The 18841-nt window shown below is 45.2% G+C and overlaps 1 protein-coding gene across 1 annotated transcript in view; it reads right to left on the bottom strand.

Moving 5' to 3' along the window:
- Positions 1-18841, bottom strand: part of ADRA1D (adrenoceptor alpha 1D) — a 38725-nt gene extending 19884 nt beyond the window's left edge. The window contains exon 1 of the mRNA XM_026048886.1: positions 17884-18841. Within this exon, the coding sequence (XP_025904671.1) occupies positions 17884-18841 (958 nt within the window). The remainder of the gene's footprint in view (positions 1-17883) is intronic.

The following is an 18841-nucleotide window of genomic DNA, read 5'->3' as shown; positions in this document are numbered from 1 at the left end:
AATAGCAAATACATGCAAGTCTGAATGACACGGCTGGTTTCTTGAGGAAGCCTGGGTGTCATCAGATGCTTGAAGCCTGCACTCCTGACTGTTGTAAAAGCCACTACTTCTGACCCCAGCCATGCTTCACTGGACACAGAATTAAGCAGCTGATTTAGAGGTATAGAAATGATGGAAGCAATAGAAAATTGAGGTCTCCTTTCGGTGAGAAGGGAGAGCAATATGTTTCTGCTCAGACAATTTTACTTTCTGTTAAGTTCTTCTGCCAACTGGAGAAGATCAAAATCTTCCTTGACAAATGGAGGCTGASTTCCAGATTGTCCAGGGGAACGTTTCTCGCCTTGACTCCTAATAAAGTAACTTYTGGTTCCTTGCAAAAGTGAAACACAAACACCTTCGGCCCTGTTTCAGAATATCCTATGGCAACTTTGTGTAGGAGATGGGGAAGGAAGTATGGCTGCCCCTCTAAAGACACATTCTCCACATGACTGTCATGGTCACCAAGGTCAGGCTGTCCTGCCCTTGAACTAAACTATTTAAATAAGAAGAGAAAGAGCAGAGCAGAAGCTGTGGGGCATGCAATATTCCCCTGGGTGCTGAGTGACAAATCATTCTTGATTCTATGGACAGAGTCCATCATTGTGGAAGGGAGAGACCATTGGACAGGCTGGGAGATTGCTCCCCTCAGGAGATGGTGGAGTAAAGGTGGTTTCTTCCCCACTCCCACACCAGGTCATCCATGCTGCTTTGCTCATTTCTTTCCAATTCCCTTAGTTTAGACTTTCCTGAGGAATAAATAAGCATGGTATCAATTAGCTTCATGAGACAGCTGGTTATAATATCCTCTTTCATGTCCTGGCATGAAGAAATCCTTGGAGGTTAATTTGAGATTAAGGAAATGGTACAATTCATAGACTGGCTCTGCAAGCTAAGTCATGACTTCCTTGATTCTTAGCCTGGAAACCTCTGCAGTTATGAATCTGCCCTTGTCCCTCTTCTTTTGTGGCACTGATGTCCTGTGCAAGGACTTCCATGAATGGGGACATGGTGGATGTCATATACGCCAAGATGGCCAAAGATGGATTTCAAGGTAACATTGTGAAGAATTTGGTTTCATGCCTGACCTGGTACCATTCACCAACAACTGGGAAGACCTGTTGGGAGGTGATGTGGTTTGATGAGGACAGACAGGTCTGGAGGGTTGTAATGGTATCTGCTCRCTCTGCATGATTTCACAGAATCACAGAATATTCAAGGTTGGAAGGGACCTCTAGAGATCATCTAGTCCAACCTTCCTGCTCAAGCAGGCACACRTAGCCATGCCTTCAAGCCCTCTATAGGGCTATTCTATTCTATAGGCATTCTCTAGGGCTATTCTATAGGCCTATTCTATAGGCATGCCTTCAAGCCCTCTTTGTGTGTTCCTCACCACAAGGACAGGGGAGGTAGGGCATTTCAAAAATAATGTGTGCTTTACTGACAAACTACGGGCCCTGAACAAAGATTTTGTGGTGTGACACTGGAAGGAAGAGTATGTTCCCTAATGCAGAGGGTCTGCATCCCAAACCATCCCTCCACTGGCCCACCAGCTGCTTAGCAATGGGAAACATATGGACCCATCTTCCAGCTTGCTTGGGGCACGCTCCACGGTGGTCTAATCCCAGCTCTTTTCCATGCCTCCTTGGGGGTGCGTCCTCCTTGTGTATGCAATTCCCTAAGAGCWGCACGGGGCGCACGGCAGAGCTCTGCCTCTTGCAGGGCTTGGGGCTGCTGCTTTCTTTGGCTCTCAACGCTGCTCCCGCGGCCAAGCGCGCGGACAACTTACAGGCCAAGAATGTCAAACTGACCTCTCCTGCCTGGACTTGGGGATGGTTCAGAGATGATTATTTTTTTAGGAGCTGGGTGATATCCTTTCTCACTCTCTGCCAACACGAAGAGTGTCCATGACTCTCCCTTGAAAGTGGTGTCTCAATCTCCTGAAATGACTTTAGGAATATTCAGCGCAATGAACCTGCGTTTCAGCTTAGGACTTGTTCTCCAAAGGGAAACTGAAAACTGGGTACAAATAAGAAATGTTGTGAGTACTGATAGTAATAGCAAGCATTCATTTTATTTTCTGACGTAAATCCTCCTATACATGGTGACTCCCAAGAGCTTTCCAAGAGCATGGATAGCTCCTCTGACCACTCACTCAGACTGCCGGTAGACAGGACATATGTTGATAGCAAGGCAAAAATATATTGGTTGGCTAGTTTACCCACTGAAAAGAATGCAGACTGGAAGTGATAAATGCAACTTTTCATTTAGGACAAGTTTGTCAAGTTATTTTGACCAAAATAGATGAGAGAGAGAGAGAAAAAAAAGAGCTATTTAGAAATACAAAGTTTTGATTTTGAAATTTTTCTGAAGGAAAAATGTTTTTGAGGGCGGGGAGAGGTAAAGTATGCCAAAGAATTTATTATTGAAATTTGCTTACATTTCAGTTTAGAAACCAAAACAAACCTAATCAAATTACAAAAGGAAATGGGACATTATGGGTCAATTTGAAAAAACTTTTTTTTGGACCCAGTAATCCTGTCTTCTTTCAGAAATCCTAAACATACCGATAATGGAACTATTATCAACCTTCAACCATTATCACCATGGTGTCATCATTAAACATTTCACCAAAGAGATGCACATTTTAATGATTAATATTCCTTTGTGCATCTGTTTTAGATCAGTTGTGATAGTCACAAAAGCTACTGCTGTCCAGAGGTCAGCAGTTTGCACATCTAAGGTCATTAAAAACAGACAATGAAGTCTTTAAAGTGAGGAAATAACGTTCAGCTATGGACATCCCAGTTCCTGCATGGATGTTCCTAGATGTAACTCCCGTACAAATACATTTTTATTAGCAGGAATAACAAATAATGAATTATTCCCACATGATCATATTCCTGCATTCTCTTTTGTTTTGGTATTTGCTAACGGCAACAAACTGCTCAGTTTGCTTTTCATCAGAGGCCTTTTCTGCTTGATTTTGTAAGCACCCCCAAATGTAATGGCAACATCTGTCTGGTGGGACCTATTCTGCACCCTGCCAGGACCTGGGGTAAAGCAGGGGTATTGCAGTCAACCTTGGTAGTTTCTCTCCAAATCTTCAGGATCCAAACTCCAATGCATATCAAAAAACAAAAGGATGGTTCTGTTTTGTGCAGGGAATGAAAAGGAAAACGTGAAATAATGATAATCAAAGAGTAGGCATGAGTGAAAAGCTTGCTAATGCTGAAGCTTTCCAGACTGCTCATGTCCCTGCAGAAATGAAGAGGGAGGTTTCTCATGGGAAGGGAGAAACCTGCAGTGTGAACAGGCCAACCCAGCACTGGTAGACTCAAGAGAGAGAGACAGTCAAAACGGAGTGGAGGAACAGCCACTGCAGCAGGAAGGACAGAGCCTTGTGAAGGAAGAAAACAAGCTCTGGGTGCAAGGATCRGTAAAGGTACAGCAGTGATGGCTCCAGCTCTCTGAAACAGAGGATCCTGGTGTGACAGATCTCCCTCAACAGCATTGAGACTAGACACTCAACCCTAATGCAAACATCACTACTCAATGTATTACTCTGCAAGACCATTAAAAATGCCTGCACCATTGCCTGGATAGCATTTTTTAATGCCAAGCAATAGAGGGGCTCAGGTCACTAGACYGAATAGGGAAAGGGACAAATTCAATGGGAGGTGCTTGGGAACAGAGATGGATTTAAGGCATCTTTTGAACAGAGTAGGTGTGAGAAGAGTGGACATCGTGGCTAGGGATAAAATGGGGGTGTTACCAGAGATATCCAAGGAAAGAAGGTTCTAACGTTTTCATCCAGTGGGGATTTCTAACCCCCAAGATCTTCTGCTGCCCTGTGACTGGTGCAAAGTAAATGTTAAGTGTTGCTTGGGTGCTGGTGGAGGTAGGACACATGATCGCATGTATCAAATGGAATCTGCTTTAATGCAGTCCAGACCAACTTTCAGCCAACCTGAGAATCCTACTGCTGGAGAGTTTGATGGGAAAAGAAGGAGGAAAAACAGGTTCCGAAACTGCTTGAGGCTGACCCAGTCTCTCTAGTCACTGTCTTCAGAAGCAAAGTGATATATCTTCTGCTGTGCCAATTTTTTGAATGCATGTGGTGGAATTTCCTCCTTGGTGACCACAGTTAGGAATAAAATAAAATAAACAGTCCTTCATCGCCTGTGAGCTGCTGCATCCACAGAGGGCAAGTCACTTCTGGGATATAGAGGGACAAGGACGAGAGGCATGGATTTGGAAATGACAAGAAATGAATAGGGGGAAAGAAAATTGCCTTTCCTAGCTCATTTTTTCCTTCTGTGATGCTTGACCCAGTCACTACAGTGACCACAGCTGAGTGCTTGATAGGCGGTATGACTCACGTTTGGCACTGGAGCAAGGTTTAGTCCACATTTCAGCACCAGCTGATGTGGGCCTCGGGGTTGTGATGCCCCAGAGAGCTGGGGAGCTGTTCTCAGCTAGGTTTGGAAGGAGAGCAGTTTGGGGAGACCCTTACACAAAGAAATGTCAGGGGACAAGACCTGCTCATGAAACGAACCACCTCGTACAAATGTGAGCAAACACTTGGAGGTGGGAAGTGGCATTTATTTATGGTTTTAGACACTTTTCCATAGAGATGCCTGTGGCATGACTCAGAGGAGTCCAAACCYAGTGCTGATATCACAGCATGAGGCCGTATAGATGACACGGTGGCAACTGCGAGGGCAGAGTCACCAGTGGGGTGCAGGCGGGCTGCCTTCTCCACTCACTTCTCCAGGTGGGAAGTGTGATGTGCCACTAGTGTTGCCAGCAATAACATCAGTGTTATCACAGGAGACTGCTTGCCCAGAGAACTATTTGTCTGGTGAACCTTCAGAAGATATTAATTGAGCGTAAAGCTATAAATGAGCACAATGWTGGTCTCCCAAGCACCCAGATCATCATAGAGCTCCAAAAGAGGAGGAAATTCAGCTGGATCACAGAAGGAATATGGTGATAAAGGCAAGGGGAAGACCTTTTGGTGAGAAGTAGTTCAGGTTGTTCAGCACATACACAGGCTAAAGGTGAAAGACACGTCTGACCACCTGTCTGTCAGAGGGAAAGCAGTAAAGATAGAATGGAATTACTTAAGCCACAGCATGATATAGGTACAAAATTAAATGACTGCAAAGTAGGCATGGACCTGTTCCTGCTGGAAACAGTAAAGTTTTGAACAGTGGGATATACTGGAATACTTGCCCCGAGCTGTTGGCCGCAGAGGCCAGGGATTTGGATAAATGTAAGGTTTGATGCTGGATTTTGAAAGGGATCATGCAACAAGGTTATCTGCAGCAGAAGTAGCTCCTTAAGGTAAGAGGACCTTTCTCAACGTGGAGTGCCACCTACTCCAAACRCATGTGTCAGACAGCTACTCACAGTGTGCACACCACAGAAGCATAGAAGGTTGCAGACAGGTGGCAAAACAGGCTGAGGAAAAAGAATATGAAGGRTTAAAAAGGAGGCATGCCCTTGAGGGACCGTGTGCTAAGAAATACCAGAAGAAACCTGACTTATGTCTGTGCTAATGATAAAAATGCATCYGGCAATGCCTATAGCTGCTCTGCTGTAACACAAATTCATCTGTAGGTCACAACTAGTCTTAGCAAAGCCAAATAGAAGGGTTGCAGAGTAGAGGTGTGTTGAATGCACTTGATGGAATGGCAGACCTATCACGCTTGTGTTTATGTCGCCCTCCAACTGCCTGCCTCCAATAACCAGCCCCCTTTGAGTGRTAAAGGCTTGTGAGTTGGAGTAAATGATTTTAGACCCATGCATTGGGTTGCTGATCTTAGAGAAACCTTTGACATCTCTAAGTAAAGCTGATGGATGGGAAGTAGGAGTGCCAAGAGCAAAGGGAAGAACCTTTCTCAGCTGAATGTGTGGAATTAATCCTGAGATGTTGACCACCACTTTCAATGTAAACAACCCATGCTCGCCCTCCTGCCCTCTCCGCCTTTGACTCAAACAGCTTCAGAACTTTCCCAAAGATCTGTTTTGAATGTAAATACTTTCCCTTGTCCTGTCATTACAGCAGGAAATGGAAACTACCCATGTCCTGGTTCTCCTGACCTTTAGGGAAGTTCAGGGATCCATCTGGTAAGGAGAGCAGCAGCTACATCGCCCGCTGGAGCCACCAGTGGACAGGAATGTGGACAGGACCAGCTTTCTACATGCCCATGGACAATAAAGGGAATTGAGGCACCCACCTCATATACAGACACCTACCCATGGACAACTACATGTCAGGGCATCTATGAGCTACTACCCCTAATCTCTTTGTATGCCTGCAAATCATGTACTGGCTTATTATACAGGTATGGATGAGAAGGAAATCACTACCAAGGAGGTACTTATGGAAGGTATCTAGGTAGGCAGCAAGATGGCTTCAGAAGTGAAAATATCATTTTTGTTCTCACAACACTTGACATAAGAAGGGCTGAAGCCATAACCAGAGCTCGTGTGCATTGCTAAGGATCTCAGGTAGATCAACCCTCAGAGTCCTGAAAGGCTGTGACCATGTGGTGTCTCTGGACATGGAGTACCACACAATTCCACCCCAGCAATGCTGCATTTGCAGTGCAGAAGAGAGGGAGAGAAATGCAATGCCTGAAGAACCCTCTGTGCTGTCCCTTTTTCCTCCTATATCGCTGAACAAGCAGCTCTGAGTAAGGAATAAATTACAAGCAAATCCTATAATATGAGTGTTTTTGTTCTGTTTCCCCACGTCCCCAGTCTGAGCACATTATGGAGGCAGGTAGACGAGTCTGGGGCAGGCTGCCAGCTTGACTTTACAACACATCCTCGCTGCTTTTCAGATAAATCCTACGGAAGGGGACCTGGGAACAGAAGTAACCTATGTCTGAAAAATCTTTTCTGATGCAGTCGGAAAAGCAGCTCCTAAAGAACTCGGCTTTAAAAGCAGAGGTTTCCAAGCTGGGCTGCATCCAGGCCCTCCACTGCCCATGCTCAAACTAGGTCAGCGAGTGGCTGATGGTGCCCTCCTGTTATGCCCGTGCCTGGTGCCTTTCCAAAGTGCATTTTCCAAATCACGTGTGGGGTGGGAAGAGCAACATCACAGTCCTGCTATCTGACCTGTGGAAGAGGTCTTTCATGTAGGACAAGAAACGTCACCCCTGTCAGCTTCACCAGGTACTTTGGGGCTCGAGGMTGACGGTGACTCGCTGGGTTTCAGGAATCCCCATCTGTGATSCCCATCACTATCCATGGCTGGTTCTCAGTGCTCTATGATACTGGTACTAGGAAACCTGCAGTTGGAAAACTGCCGGGGATGAAATGTGAAGAAGTCTGCTGTGCTGGCTGCCATCCATCTGCCCTGGCACTGGAGAGGTGGCAGCACCTGACTCTATACCATCCTCCTGCTGTAGCAAGGCTTTCCCAGTCCTTTTCCTTGTGGCATTGCTCTAATCCCCCTTGGACCCATTGCCATGGGCCAGCATGCCATGAAGCTACCCTTGGTTCTTATTGAGCACTCCAGCAAATCATCTGTTTTAGACTTAGAATGTGGATTTCCCTCTAAAGGATGTAGTGGTGGCTGTGCCCTGCTCAAGCAATGTTTGCACTATTGATGCTGGAGTGGGGGATCTGCAGGGCTTACCTAAGCATTTCTTTCTTTCCCACCATGGACATCTCTAAGAACTTGCAGCTTGCTTCTTGTTGGCTCATTCTGAGATCATGCGGGTCAGTGCTGCAACAGTCTTACAGACACCAGCAGGGAAACAGAATATTTGGGGTTCTTCTGTTCAGGAGACCAGCCTAGACAACCCCTGTGATTTCTTCTATCCTTTATCTCGCAGAGGAAAATCTGGATCTGATTTGCTATGTCTAAACAAAAGAGGTCCAGGTATTATTACAGGACTTGGACCCAAGTGGCACCAAGTAGCTCATGTTCACAATACTAAAAACAGCTTCTAGGACAAGTTTGTCTTGGAGATAGCCAGCTGGAACCAAGGCTAGAACACGGGAACAAATGAGCAATGTGGAAAACCAGGTACTGGCACTTTCCTCCTAGTCCTTTTACCCTGATAGCCGTAAGTGCTAAACCCACTGAAAGCAATGGAAAGGGCATCTTGGACTTGACAGGGGCAGGGATTTGTACCCCCTCAGAGCTATACAAAAGGAAGAGCAGGAGCATCTCCATCCCATAGCAGCCAGTTTGAGTCTCGTAGAGCTGGGAGTGAACCTTGTTCCCCAGCCTGGGTACCACAAAGGCCAGGTAAAATCCAAATTGGTTGGGTGTACTCTGGGACACAGGCTCSACAAGTGAGGATTTTTCTGCTATTGGAGAAAGGAGAGGGGAATAAAAGTTGCATTTCCCAGGTTTTCATGACTGTGCTGTGAATTACAACAGGTTTGACACATCACAGTAGGGAGGAATGCCCTCTCCYGAGTGAGCTGGCAGTCCCTTCTCTGCCACCAGATCCTGTGGTTCTCTGGCTCTACTCCAAACGCATTAGCTAAGGAGCCCTCTCAGAGAAAGGCTATTCATTAGGAGTAACTAAAAAGCCATATCCTGTTCCAGCCTCTCTACTAAATCCATCCTTGGGCTAATCACACCCGTGAATTACAAGGCAGGGAGAAGTACAGCCTTCTGGTTTGGTGTGACAGGTTTCTTAGAGCACTGAGGCAGATAAAGCAGGACAGACAGAAGTAGCCAGCCTAACAGTACTAGAGAACTACCAACTGACTACACGGACATAAACCATGTTTCTCTAGCTGAAAATAATGATGAACAATGTTCTAATAGATTGATTTCTATCTCTTAAGATATCTCGGTGTGTTCTCCTTCTGTCTATTTAGTTGTTTAAGTTACAGAGCYAGCTCATGTTGCATAGGAAAATCTGAATTTTACTGCTCTGCCACTCAGGCAGCTTTCCTTATAACCCTGGTGAGCAAATTATTGATGCAATTAATCAGAGACCACTTTTGTGTTGCATGGTCTGGAAGCTGCTCTGGAGGGACGAGGGTATTTGGGGACGTCTCTTCAGTAACAGGTGCTTGGAGAGCTTTGGAGGGAAAGTGTCATGAAGGCAAAGCATTTAGAAGTCAAAGCCCACCATTCACTGTCCCTAAAGGCGTTTTAAGGGAAATATTTGCAGCAAATAACAATGGCAATTAACTGCCAAATTGGAAAGCAAGCTCTCCTGTGGAAGCAGCCAGCTGCTGAGCTTTGAAGCAATTCCTCATGAAGTGCCCTTGCTACCAAATCCCCAAGCCCCCTCAGCCACAAACAAATTAAAAGCAGGCGGGGAAACAGAAACAAGACCATAAAACACCATGACAGCAATAGGTGCTTAGAAATACTCCCATGAGCTTGTGAGTTAGGAGAGRGCTGGCAATTACATTTTGGGGCTGGGCAAGTTCTCTCTTGCAAGGGCCACCTCAGGCAACTCCAAAGCACTACCATCTCAGGGGTGCTGGAGACCCAAAGCCCTTAATGCCACAGCCAACAGTGGTTTCTACTGAACATCTAGAGCAAGAGCTTTCYGGGAAGTCATACCATATCCTAGACAATGAAGATGCTAAATGAACACAATTAAATTGCAGAATTAAGGGCTCAAAAAATAGACATGGCCAAAGTGAAAGCTGCATTCGCAAAGCTTTTATTTCTTACATCTACAGTCCTTAATTTCATGCTCTGTTTCTCTACTTGCCTGCCGAACCAGTTGCACAGGAAGGGCTGGTGTTCAGCTGAGGGACAGCTATTCAGCACCTCCTTTCTGGCCAACACTTCACGCTTTACAGACTCATCCTATTCATGTCTCATCGTGGTGATGGCCAAATAATTTGCAGCCATACATCATTTTCATAGTTCCTCTAGGAAAGAAAGGTCCTTTTGACCCATTTTCCTGTTCTACCTACAAAGCAATATCAAGTAGGCTTCTATTGTGGGTGTACAGACAAGATCCACTAGTGCCACAGTGTTATGGAACACTTCATATCCTTAAAGTGTAACTCCTATCAGCTCCAGTTGGAAGTGTCAAGCCTCAGCACGCCAGGTATCATATTTGGCTGCAGGTATCATCCTTGGAGACTGTAGATGTCTCCAATGCACATCTAAGCTAGTGCCTTTGGCTTCATTCAAAAGTGCTGGGGAGACACAGGTGTTTTTGAGATGGGACTCATCTGACTGGTTTAGATGGCAATGTCAGATGACATGAACTGCAGCCTCAGAGTATCTGTCTTTCTTTACTGGTTATCTCAGAAGCTGAAGAGTGATTAGCTGAAGGCTGTGCAATGTTGGTGTCCACTTTAAGTAAGATCCCATCTCCTGAAATGGGTTTGACATTGAAGGAAAAAGTGTGGGAATGTGCAATAAAAAGGAGACTGYAGAGGGGCAGAAATCCTTATCAGCAACAAAAAGGGATCCAGGGATTGAGAGACAGATACAAAACTCATTGCTCTCCAAACTCCTTCTCCAGCAAAGTCCAGTTTTGCCAACCTACTCAGCCTTGCCAGCATCTCAGAAACATGCTTTCATTGAAGTTGTCTGTATTTGCCTAATTCCTGCACTTTCCTGACARAAAGCATCTCCCATCCCCAGTGGGGTAAAACACTAAAGTTCCTACTCAAACACATGGTACTGTTAGAGCTTTTTGAATTCGAAGCTGTCACCATAACACTTCCTGTAGGAGCCGAATATTGTGGTTTTTTCCCTGCCATGTTTCATCTCATTTTGTCTTGGATTTGGCCGAACAAATCCAAGAACAAAATCTTGGATTTTGTTCCAAGATCCAAGAAATCCAGAACAAAAGCAGACTGATACATGGAAAAGTTTATCTAACAGATAATGTTTAGCACCAGAAACTGAGACCTTATACCAGAAGGGTCCAGCAATCTTGATGGGACTATAACCRCTATCTGGAAAACACCACAGTCACCACACCAACTAAAAGTCCTATTTAATCAATATGAGGACAATTTGGTYTGCTTTTCCAAAGAAATACATTTATTTTCTTAAAATTCATGAGCATAAGCGATACATGTATTCACTAAAATGAGCACACTTCTAATTAAGACTGCTCATAGGTTGTATAAAGCTCTTAAAACACCACTTGTTAACATGTTGTAGTTGCAAGTACCTAGTTAATGCTCTTTGTTGTGACAAAGCTAATTACAAACAAGCTGGTAACATCAGACTAAATAGCCACCCATACCAAAGAGCACCTCCGCCCTTCCACCCACTCTTTGTTATGTCCCATTAAAGAGACTATCAGAATTAATTAGCAAATATTTACTCAAATATGCATTAATGAAGATAGATCTGACTTATTAAAACTCCTTCACAGAATATCTAGGACAAAGTTTTGTGCATTCAAATGTAATAAAACCTTTGGACTCAGCTTAGTACAGATATAGTATTAAATGGTACCATTTTCATTTTGCTTGCAAAATGCTTGGTGAGAGTTTTATAATTCACCCACTGAATCACGGTCGTGTAAAGTTTTCCTATTATTTTTTTCTATTTTCCCCATTTGTAGTGCATCCATTATAGCAACTGCTTCAAGATACGTCAAGGCAGAGCAATACAAAAACAGAAACTTGGCTTTAAATAGTTTATTTGGTGGCTGGCTGGCTGGACTGGAAGCAGAGTAAACCAGTATATAGGTCATGGGAGATCTGGGTCCTATTCCCAGACACTTCACTGAGTCACTACACTACTTTAGCCAAGCAGAGATAGAACATATATTCAAACTTGGGTTTATGTAGAACATATATTATATATGTGTGTATATATATATATATAGAACATATATATACACACATATATAGAACATATATTATAGAACATATAAACAAACTTCAGAAGCAGAATGGTGCACCTCTGGCAAAATGTCCTAAAACCCTATATATGTTTCTGACCTTATACATAGAGTAATGAGCTGGCAAGAGACCATATAGACTCAGCTGAGCTAAAAAAAAAAAAAAAAATCACTTTTTGCTAGCTATTTCTGCACTAGGGGACAAGGAGTCAATCAGTGCTGCCAAATGCCTTAACTATCCCATTGCTCTGGAGTCCGGTTATCCACACGCCTGCTTGCAATTCTGCAAAATGCCACTATGTTCTCCTCCACTTTTTCACACAGTCCTCTCTAGCCATGCACACAGTAAATGCAGATTGTTTTCCATCTGTACCCCTCTATGCAGGATAGTCCTCCAGTGCTGTCCCATTAGGCTGTGTGACCCAAGACTGTTCCACATGTACCCTATGCTACGTCCACCACACAGATCCCTGCCATCATGCCCAAGAAATGACATTCATGTGGACCGCGGCACAGTCCTAATGTTATTTCAGATACTCTGCTGTGCAGTAGACAGTCAYAGGAGGACAGGCTTTGATGTCCATGTGCATAAGCACCTCTTCACACTYTACTCTAGGGAGCAGGGATTTGCATGGGAAGGGAACTGCTTGTAGAAAGATGGGGTCACTGGTAGGTATCAAATCAAAAAAAGAGGTTTGCCAGGTCCTCCATATTTTATTGCAGAAGAAAAAGGCAAGGAATCTTTACTGATACCTGTCTGTTAGTGTGTCAATAATTAGATAGGCAATGGCTCTGCAAAGAGGTCTCCAGGCAGRAGAACATGGTCCAGACTGTCCTACCAGCAACACAACCTTGCTCGATCTTCRCTGTGGCTAGTTCACCAGACATAGCAGGCACAAAGCAGGCAGAGGAGGTGGGAGGACACTGAGCTGAACTTTCTTCATGGGTTCTTGTGCTTTCTTCTTCTGGACTCAGCCAGAAATACCACCAGGTGAATGGCTGTTTCCATGAGATGGCAAACTAATCACTTCTGATGGTGTTATCAGTGAGAACACAAACACATGGGCATTTCTCTGGCCTTCCGCAAGGACGGAACAGAGAATAAAAGCACAAAGACTGATTAAGCAACAAAAAAAATGTCAGGTAAAGTGATGAATTTGACTTCTCTCCGACACTTTAAGAATAGATTTGAAAAACAGGTTAGGAATGGTTTAGGGATAAGTGACCTTTACCTGAGAGAGGGTGATTGGCTGGAAGAACCATCTACCCCTAGTGATGCAACTAATTTATGGCAGTTTGGCATCAGCTCCCAGGATGGTGATGTCCTGTGGTGGAAAGATGAGAGAAGACTCTTGTCTCTTGCCAGAAAACATCTCAGGTGGATTAAATGGGAACATGGCATCTGAGAGGYTTTTGAGATTCTCTACTGACTCTTTGCTGACTTTAAGTGAACATATACTTCCTGTGGACCAGACATCACTGGGGAACATGTGGTAGATGGATTGCATTACATTTTCTCCAATTCATTTGATTTCATACCTTGATTCTAGCTCAGCTCAAGGTTCAGACAGAATATGTTCCCCACACCAAGCCAATTATCCCAAAGCAGTTGTGTGTATTTTTCCATGCCAATTCTGCCTCTTCCACCATGACTCGGGAAAGTTCAGGAGATATGAGAGACTTCGCTGACCATGGAAATAATTGCAGCATCTCTTTCTCCACTCTGCTCTTAAATCTCACTTTTGATTAGCTCAGCCTGTGCACAGGAAGACCAAAGAAGTTTCATCTCCTGCAGAATTATGTCTTGTGGTGCACATTTGGTGAGTATTTTCTTATCTCTAACTAGGGGGGAGCTTACACCCCAATCTTCCTTAAGTGGGGAAGAATATATAAGTTCCTGCTTCTTTGCTTATCTGCCTGCTGTCACAAAACTTGTAGAAACTTTACATACTGGAGACCTTTGCCACTTTCTCACACGTGATTGAGATTGATGATGTAGTTCAACAAATAGTGGGGAACAATGACATAAGCCCCCCCCCTTTTTTTTTTAATTAGGAAATCAAGGTAAATGCTCTTCTATCAGAATAGAACTATATTCTCCTCCTCTGCCAGAGCAGACTTTGTTTCCTCTCAGATGTAGTTCTGCATGAATGGTCCTGCCCATCATCCATTTTATAAAGGAAACAGTTACTGAAGTCTCAGCACTGCTGTGTTTCTGAGGGTCTATCTTCCACAAAACTCTTTGGGAAAAGATTTCTGTTGCATGAAAAATAGTGGCTAGAAAATTAAYTTTATTTTGGCTTGAAGGAGACCTTTCTGAACCTGGTCTGTGTAGCAGCYGTCTTTTCCTTGAGACGCAAGGGAAAAAAAAAAATCCAGGATGCTGTTTTTCTGACTCATATCTGGAAATGAATATCAGCATCCACCACAAACAGCCAAGTTACCACCTTAAGGGAAATACAAGACCATGAATATGGAGGACTATTGCTTATAATGATTCCATTCCTCTGCAGCATAATGCATTTTCTCRTATTATACCAAGGTCTCAAGTCATTTGTGCTCTGGGTTACGCCTGTATGGAAGAAGGGTAAGACAGAGGAAGTCTTGGGTTGTGGTCTTCACCCTTGCATGACTTTTGCTATGGGTTCTGGCCTGCATTTTCCACATTGGGCTTGACTTCTAACCAAATACAACAAATACCACTGGTGAGAATCCACCCCTTGGCTGGACCGTGCTTGCTAAAAACCAAGAGGCATGGGGGAGCATAAATCACCATCCTGGGTACTCGTTAGTGCACTCTTGATCTCAAGCGATGATGGTTTCCTCCTGGATGCTCCTGGGGTTCTGACAGAGAAGGGCTTTGCCTCTGCTCCTAACATTGGCCCGTATGGGACCCTAGATGCTCCCCTGACTCCATACGGTAACTGGGTACCAGAGTCTTTCAGGACTTCACCTCTTGTTGAGCAAAMAGCTTCTTAAAGCGTCTCATTAGCCAGGCAAACTGCTGATCACGTTAAGACTCCAGATGATGGCATCCTGTGCTTGGGGACACGTGTCGCCAATCCGTGAGTGAGCCGAATTTCTCGACTGTTAAATAGGCTGAATTTGAGAGTTTGGGCCGATTTAAAGAAGCCTGCCTGTAGATTACCCAAGCACGGCGAAATTATCAACAATGCTTGATAGGCACTGTTATTCAAAATTACTAGTTATTGCAGCTTCTCAGTGCTGTTGTGATAAATAGTATTTSTGTTTTCCTAATGTGAAAACTATTCTACCAAAAGATACAGAGATGTTTGCAGACTAACACAGGTGCCAGTGCCAGAATGGACTTATCTATTAGAGATTTCTATGTTGAACAGAGCTGGGAGTCTTTTCTTCTTATTATTTTTCTTCAGTTGAATAACTTATTTATTCCTATAAAGTATAGTCAGTTCAATAAAACCTTTTGCAATTTTATGTCAGATAGAGAGAGGAAAAAAAAGTCAAAACATTTCATTTTGATATTTTTGAAACACTTTTTCCATTTCAATGGGATGGTTCATTTCAAAGTTTATCTAAGCATACTATTTTTTTATTTTTTTTTAAATAAACTCCCCTTCACCCTTTTTCTAAAATGAAACAATTTGTTTCATTTCAGGTTAGGGAAAACATACTAGTCAATCGAAAGTGAGTTTTGTTTCTCAGCAGCATTTAAAAGTACATATCAATATTTTTTCTTGTTGACCCAAAGTGATTTCTTTTAAAGTTTCTCCAACAGAAAAATTATAAATATGATTGTGCTTAAGCATTCACAGTCCCCTTCTCAAAGAAAAACAAATCCAAGGTGTTCCAGCATGCAGATTTAAAGGGAATTTGCCCGTTTGCCTGAGTTTCAACCTCAYGTTTTAAGCTGTAAACTCAGTTAACTGCAGATTAGAACTTACAGAAGTTTCTGTTCTCCACTTTAATAGCATTGAATAAGCCTCAAATTTGAATAGGAAATTGCAATTAATAACATTGGGGAGGAATGAAATTGGAGTCAGCATATTTTTCAGTCATAAAATAAATGAACTTTTTCTGTGTTTGTTATATGCATAATAGAGCAGGAAGCAAAGATCAAAGCCGTGTTTATAAAGAACTTGGCAAGTTACGCACTCAGAGGRAGCAAATGGGTTCACAGGAGAAGCTCAAGAAAGAGGTTTGGATTTTTTCCTGGTGTAAATCAGTATTTTGCCCTTGACATCAGTGCAAGAGCAGTGATTTACCTGAGTGGAGGATCTGGCTCAAGAGCTTCAAGGGAGGACACTTGTGGAGAAACAAAGCATTTGCCTACGGTTCRTGCTTTAGTCCTAAAATACTGGGAATAACTCCCAATCCAAATTCCYAGCTTCATTAGCTATAGGACAGAAAGTCGGGAGTAAGATTTAGAGCAAGCTCCCRTCTGTCTGAGGGGCCCAGGAGACAAGAACTGCGTTGGCGCTGTGTGCAAAAGCCCTAAAGAGATCAAAGAACCTGTCCAAAGAGATCAGCCTTCAAACACTGGCATCTCCAAGCTTATGKGCTCTGCAGGCTACAGAAATCCTCTAAAACAACTGAGCGTGGAAAGGGAAACCAAGGCACAGTCAGCACAGACAAGTCACTAGGGTCTTAGAGCAAGAGAAGCCCTGAGCAGCTCCCTGTCCCAAATCACACCATGCACTTCCATGATGACATAAGGCAAAACCTCCATCAGCAGCAATGGTTTAACCCCTACAGAGAGCTGAAATACACTCACCAAATCCCATCCTGATCAGGACACAGARGCAGCAAGCACAGAAAAGCAGCATGAAAAGACCAGACCTTTCATGGTCAGCCCACCAGCCTAGAGAGACCCGAGCTATCAAGGCATCACTCATCCCTGGGCTGAATTATCCCACCTGAGAACCAGTTCCTAATTGGGTGGTCCCAATTAAGTGCCTAACAGGCCTGGGTTCCTGCTGCATCTAGGRCAGAGAGCTGGAGTGTAGAACGGTCTAAATTATCCCCTTGGCCATGGTGCTCATTTCCATTCTCCTGAGAGGGAGCCTTGGGTTAAGAGGAGCTTTACAAAATCCTAATAAAAAAAAATGCATACTTGGCTAAAACATCATGGGTTATCCAAGCACAACCGCAGAGGCCCCGGCGGGGTCTGGGGACACACCAGTTCCCCCCAGCAGACAGAGCCTCGGCCAATGTAGCAGCCCCCCTACTTTGCGGAGCTCTGCCCTAAGGGCAGCACCTTCCATAGGAGGTTCTTTGAACTTCTCCTTTGCCCCCACCAGTTTCAGCTACATCGCTCCGCAGGGTTAACCCCGTCTCTGGGGAGGACATGCAAGATTTTAGTAACTTGCCCAAGCTTACAGCTGACCCCGCTGTGGCCTGGCCGAGCGAGATGGGGCAGGAGCAGCTGCTCCCCGCTGTGGTCGCCCAGGACCATCCGGCCAGTGCAGATAAGAGCTGGTCCTGCTCCCGCTCCCCGCACGGCGTCAGCATCCCAGGAGGTCAACAGCGACAGGCAAGGCTGGGACCCACCCCAGCCAGACYGAAAGGGACACTTCCTCACCAGACCTGCCTTTCTCCTCCTCCTCATCCCCACAGCACAAAGCAGATCCCTAACCACAGGCTCAGGGGCGATGGAGATTCCCAAATCAGGAGGAAAGCAGARGAAGGGAGACAGGGGCTGCAAAGTTTTTTGGAGATGTCTGTCATAATTACAGCCTGTTTGAGACAACTCTGCTCTCCTCTCCATTCTTAACTCCACTAATTAAATTGTGGAATAAATAATTAATCAAACCAATGACTTTTGCTATTTTATTCAGCTGCTATTTATTTTGAGTGGTTGGGAGAACCTGATTAATAAACATTGAATAAGTTCTAATTAATTCAATCAGTCTCTTGCTGACTTGTTCACCTATCKGTCATCTATCACTTGACTCCAGGCACGAATTGTGTCCAGGTTTGTCCCTGGGAGCAGCTTCCTGGGGGCACAGCCACAGGCAAGGGGATTGGCAAGGAGAATGGAGTTACTTACCGAAAGGCAGGACGAAGAAGAAAGGGAACCAGCAGAGGATGAAAACGCCCACGACAATGGCTAGAGTCTTGGCCGCCTTCTTCTCGCGGGAGAACTTGAGGAGCCGCACAGAGAGGGAGCTCCTGAAGTTGTGCCCCTTGCTCCGGGTGCTGGAGAGAGGCTCCTCCAGCACGCTCCGGCAGTGGATGCGCAGCACCACTTCCATGGATTTATTCCTCTCCTTCTTGACTCCTGCCTCCAAGCTCCGGGTGGTCCGCCTGGCCACCACGTAGATCCTGAAGTACATCACCAGGATGACCATGAGGGGCAGGTAGAAGGAGAAGAGGGAGGAGAAGAGGGCATAACCTGGCTCCTCTGTGATGCTACAGATGCTTTCGTCCGGCGGTGGGGGCTCCTTCCACCCCAGCAATGGTCCAATGGAGATGACCATGGARGAGAGCCAGACCACCACCAGGATGACCCCAGCCTTCCTCTCTGTCATGATGGTGGGGTACTTGAGAGAGTACTTGACGCCGATGTACCTGTCCACGGAGATGATGCACAGGCTCATGATCGAGGCGGAGCAGCAGAGCACGTCCACCGCTGCCCAGATGTTGCAGAAGATGCGCCCGAACACCCAGAACCCCAGCACCTCCAGGGTGGCCGAGAAGGGCAGCACCGTGGTGCTGAGCAGCAGGTCGGCGATGGCCAGGTTCACGATGAAGTAGTTGGTGACCGTCTGCAAGTGCCGGTTGCAAGCCACGGAGAGGATGACCAGGATGTTGCCCACGATGGCCGAGAGGATGAAGGCGGCCAGGAACACCCCGACACCCACCGCCTGCACATCCAAGGCGAAAGTCAGCGTGGTGCCATTGCCCCCGGCGGCCTCCTCGCCGCGCAGCCCCCAGGACCCGTTGGCGCCGCTGTGCCCCGTCCCGTTCCCACTCAAGCTGGCATTGCTCAGCTCGGGGAAAGTCAT

This window comes from Nothoprocta perdicaria, unplaced genomic scaffold (assembly GCF_003342845.1).
Source record: "Nothoprocta perdicaria isolate Ctin4 unplaced genomic scaffold, notPer1 scaffold_58, whole genome shotgun sequence".
Classification (NCBI taxonomy): domain Eukaryota; kingdom Metazoa; phylum Chordata; class Aves; order Tinamiformes; family Tinamidae; genus Nothoprocta; species Nothoprocta perdicaria.
Note: the sequence above shows the minus strand (reverse complement) of the source record. Positions and strands in the feature narration are given on the sequence as shown.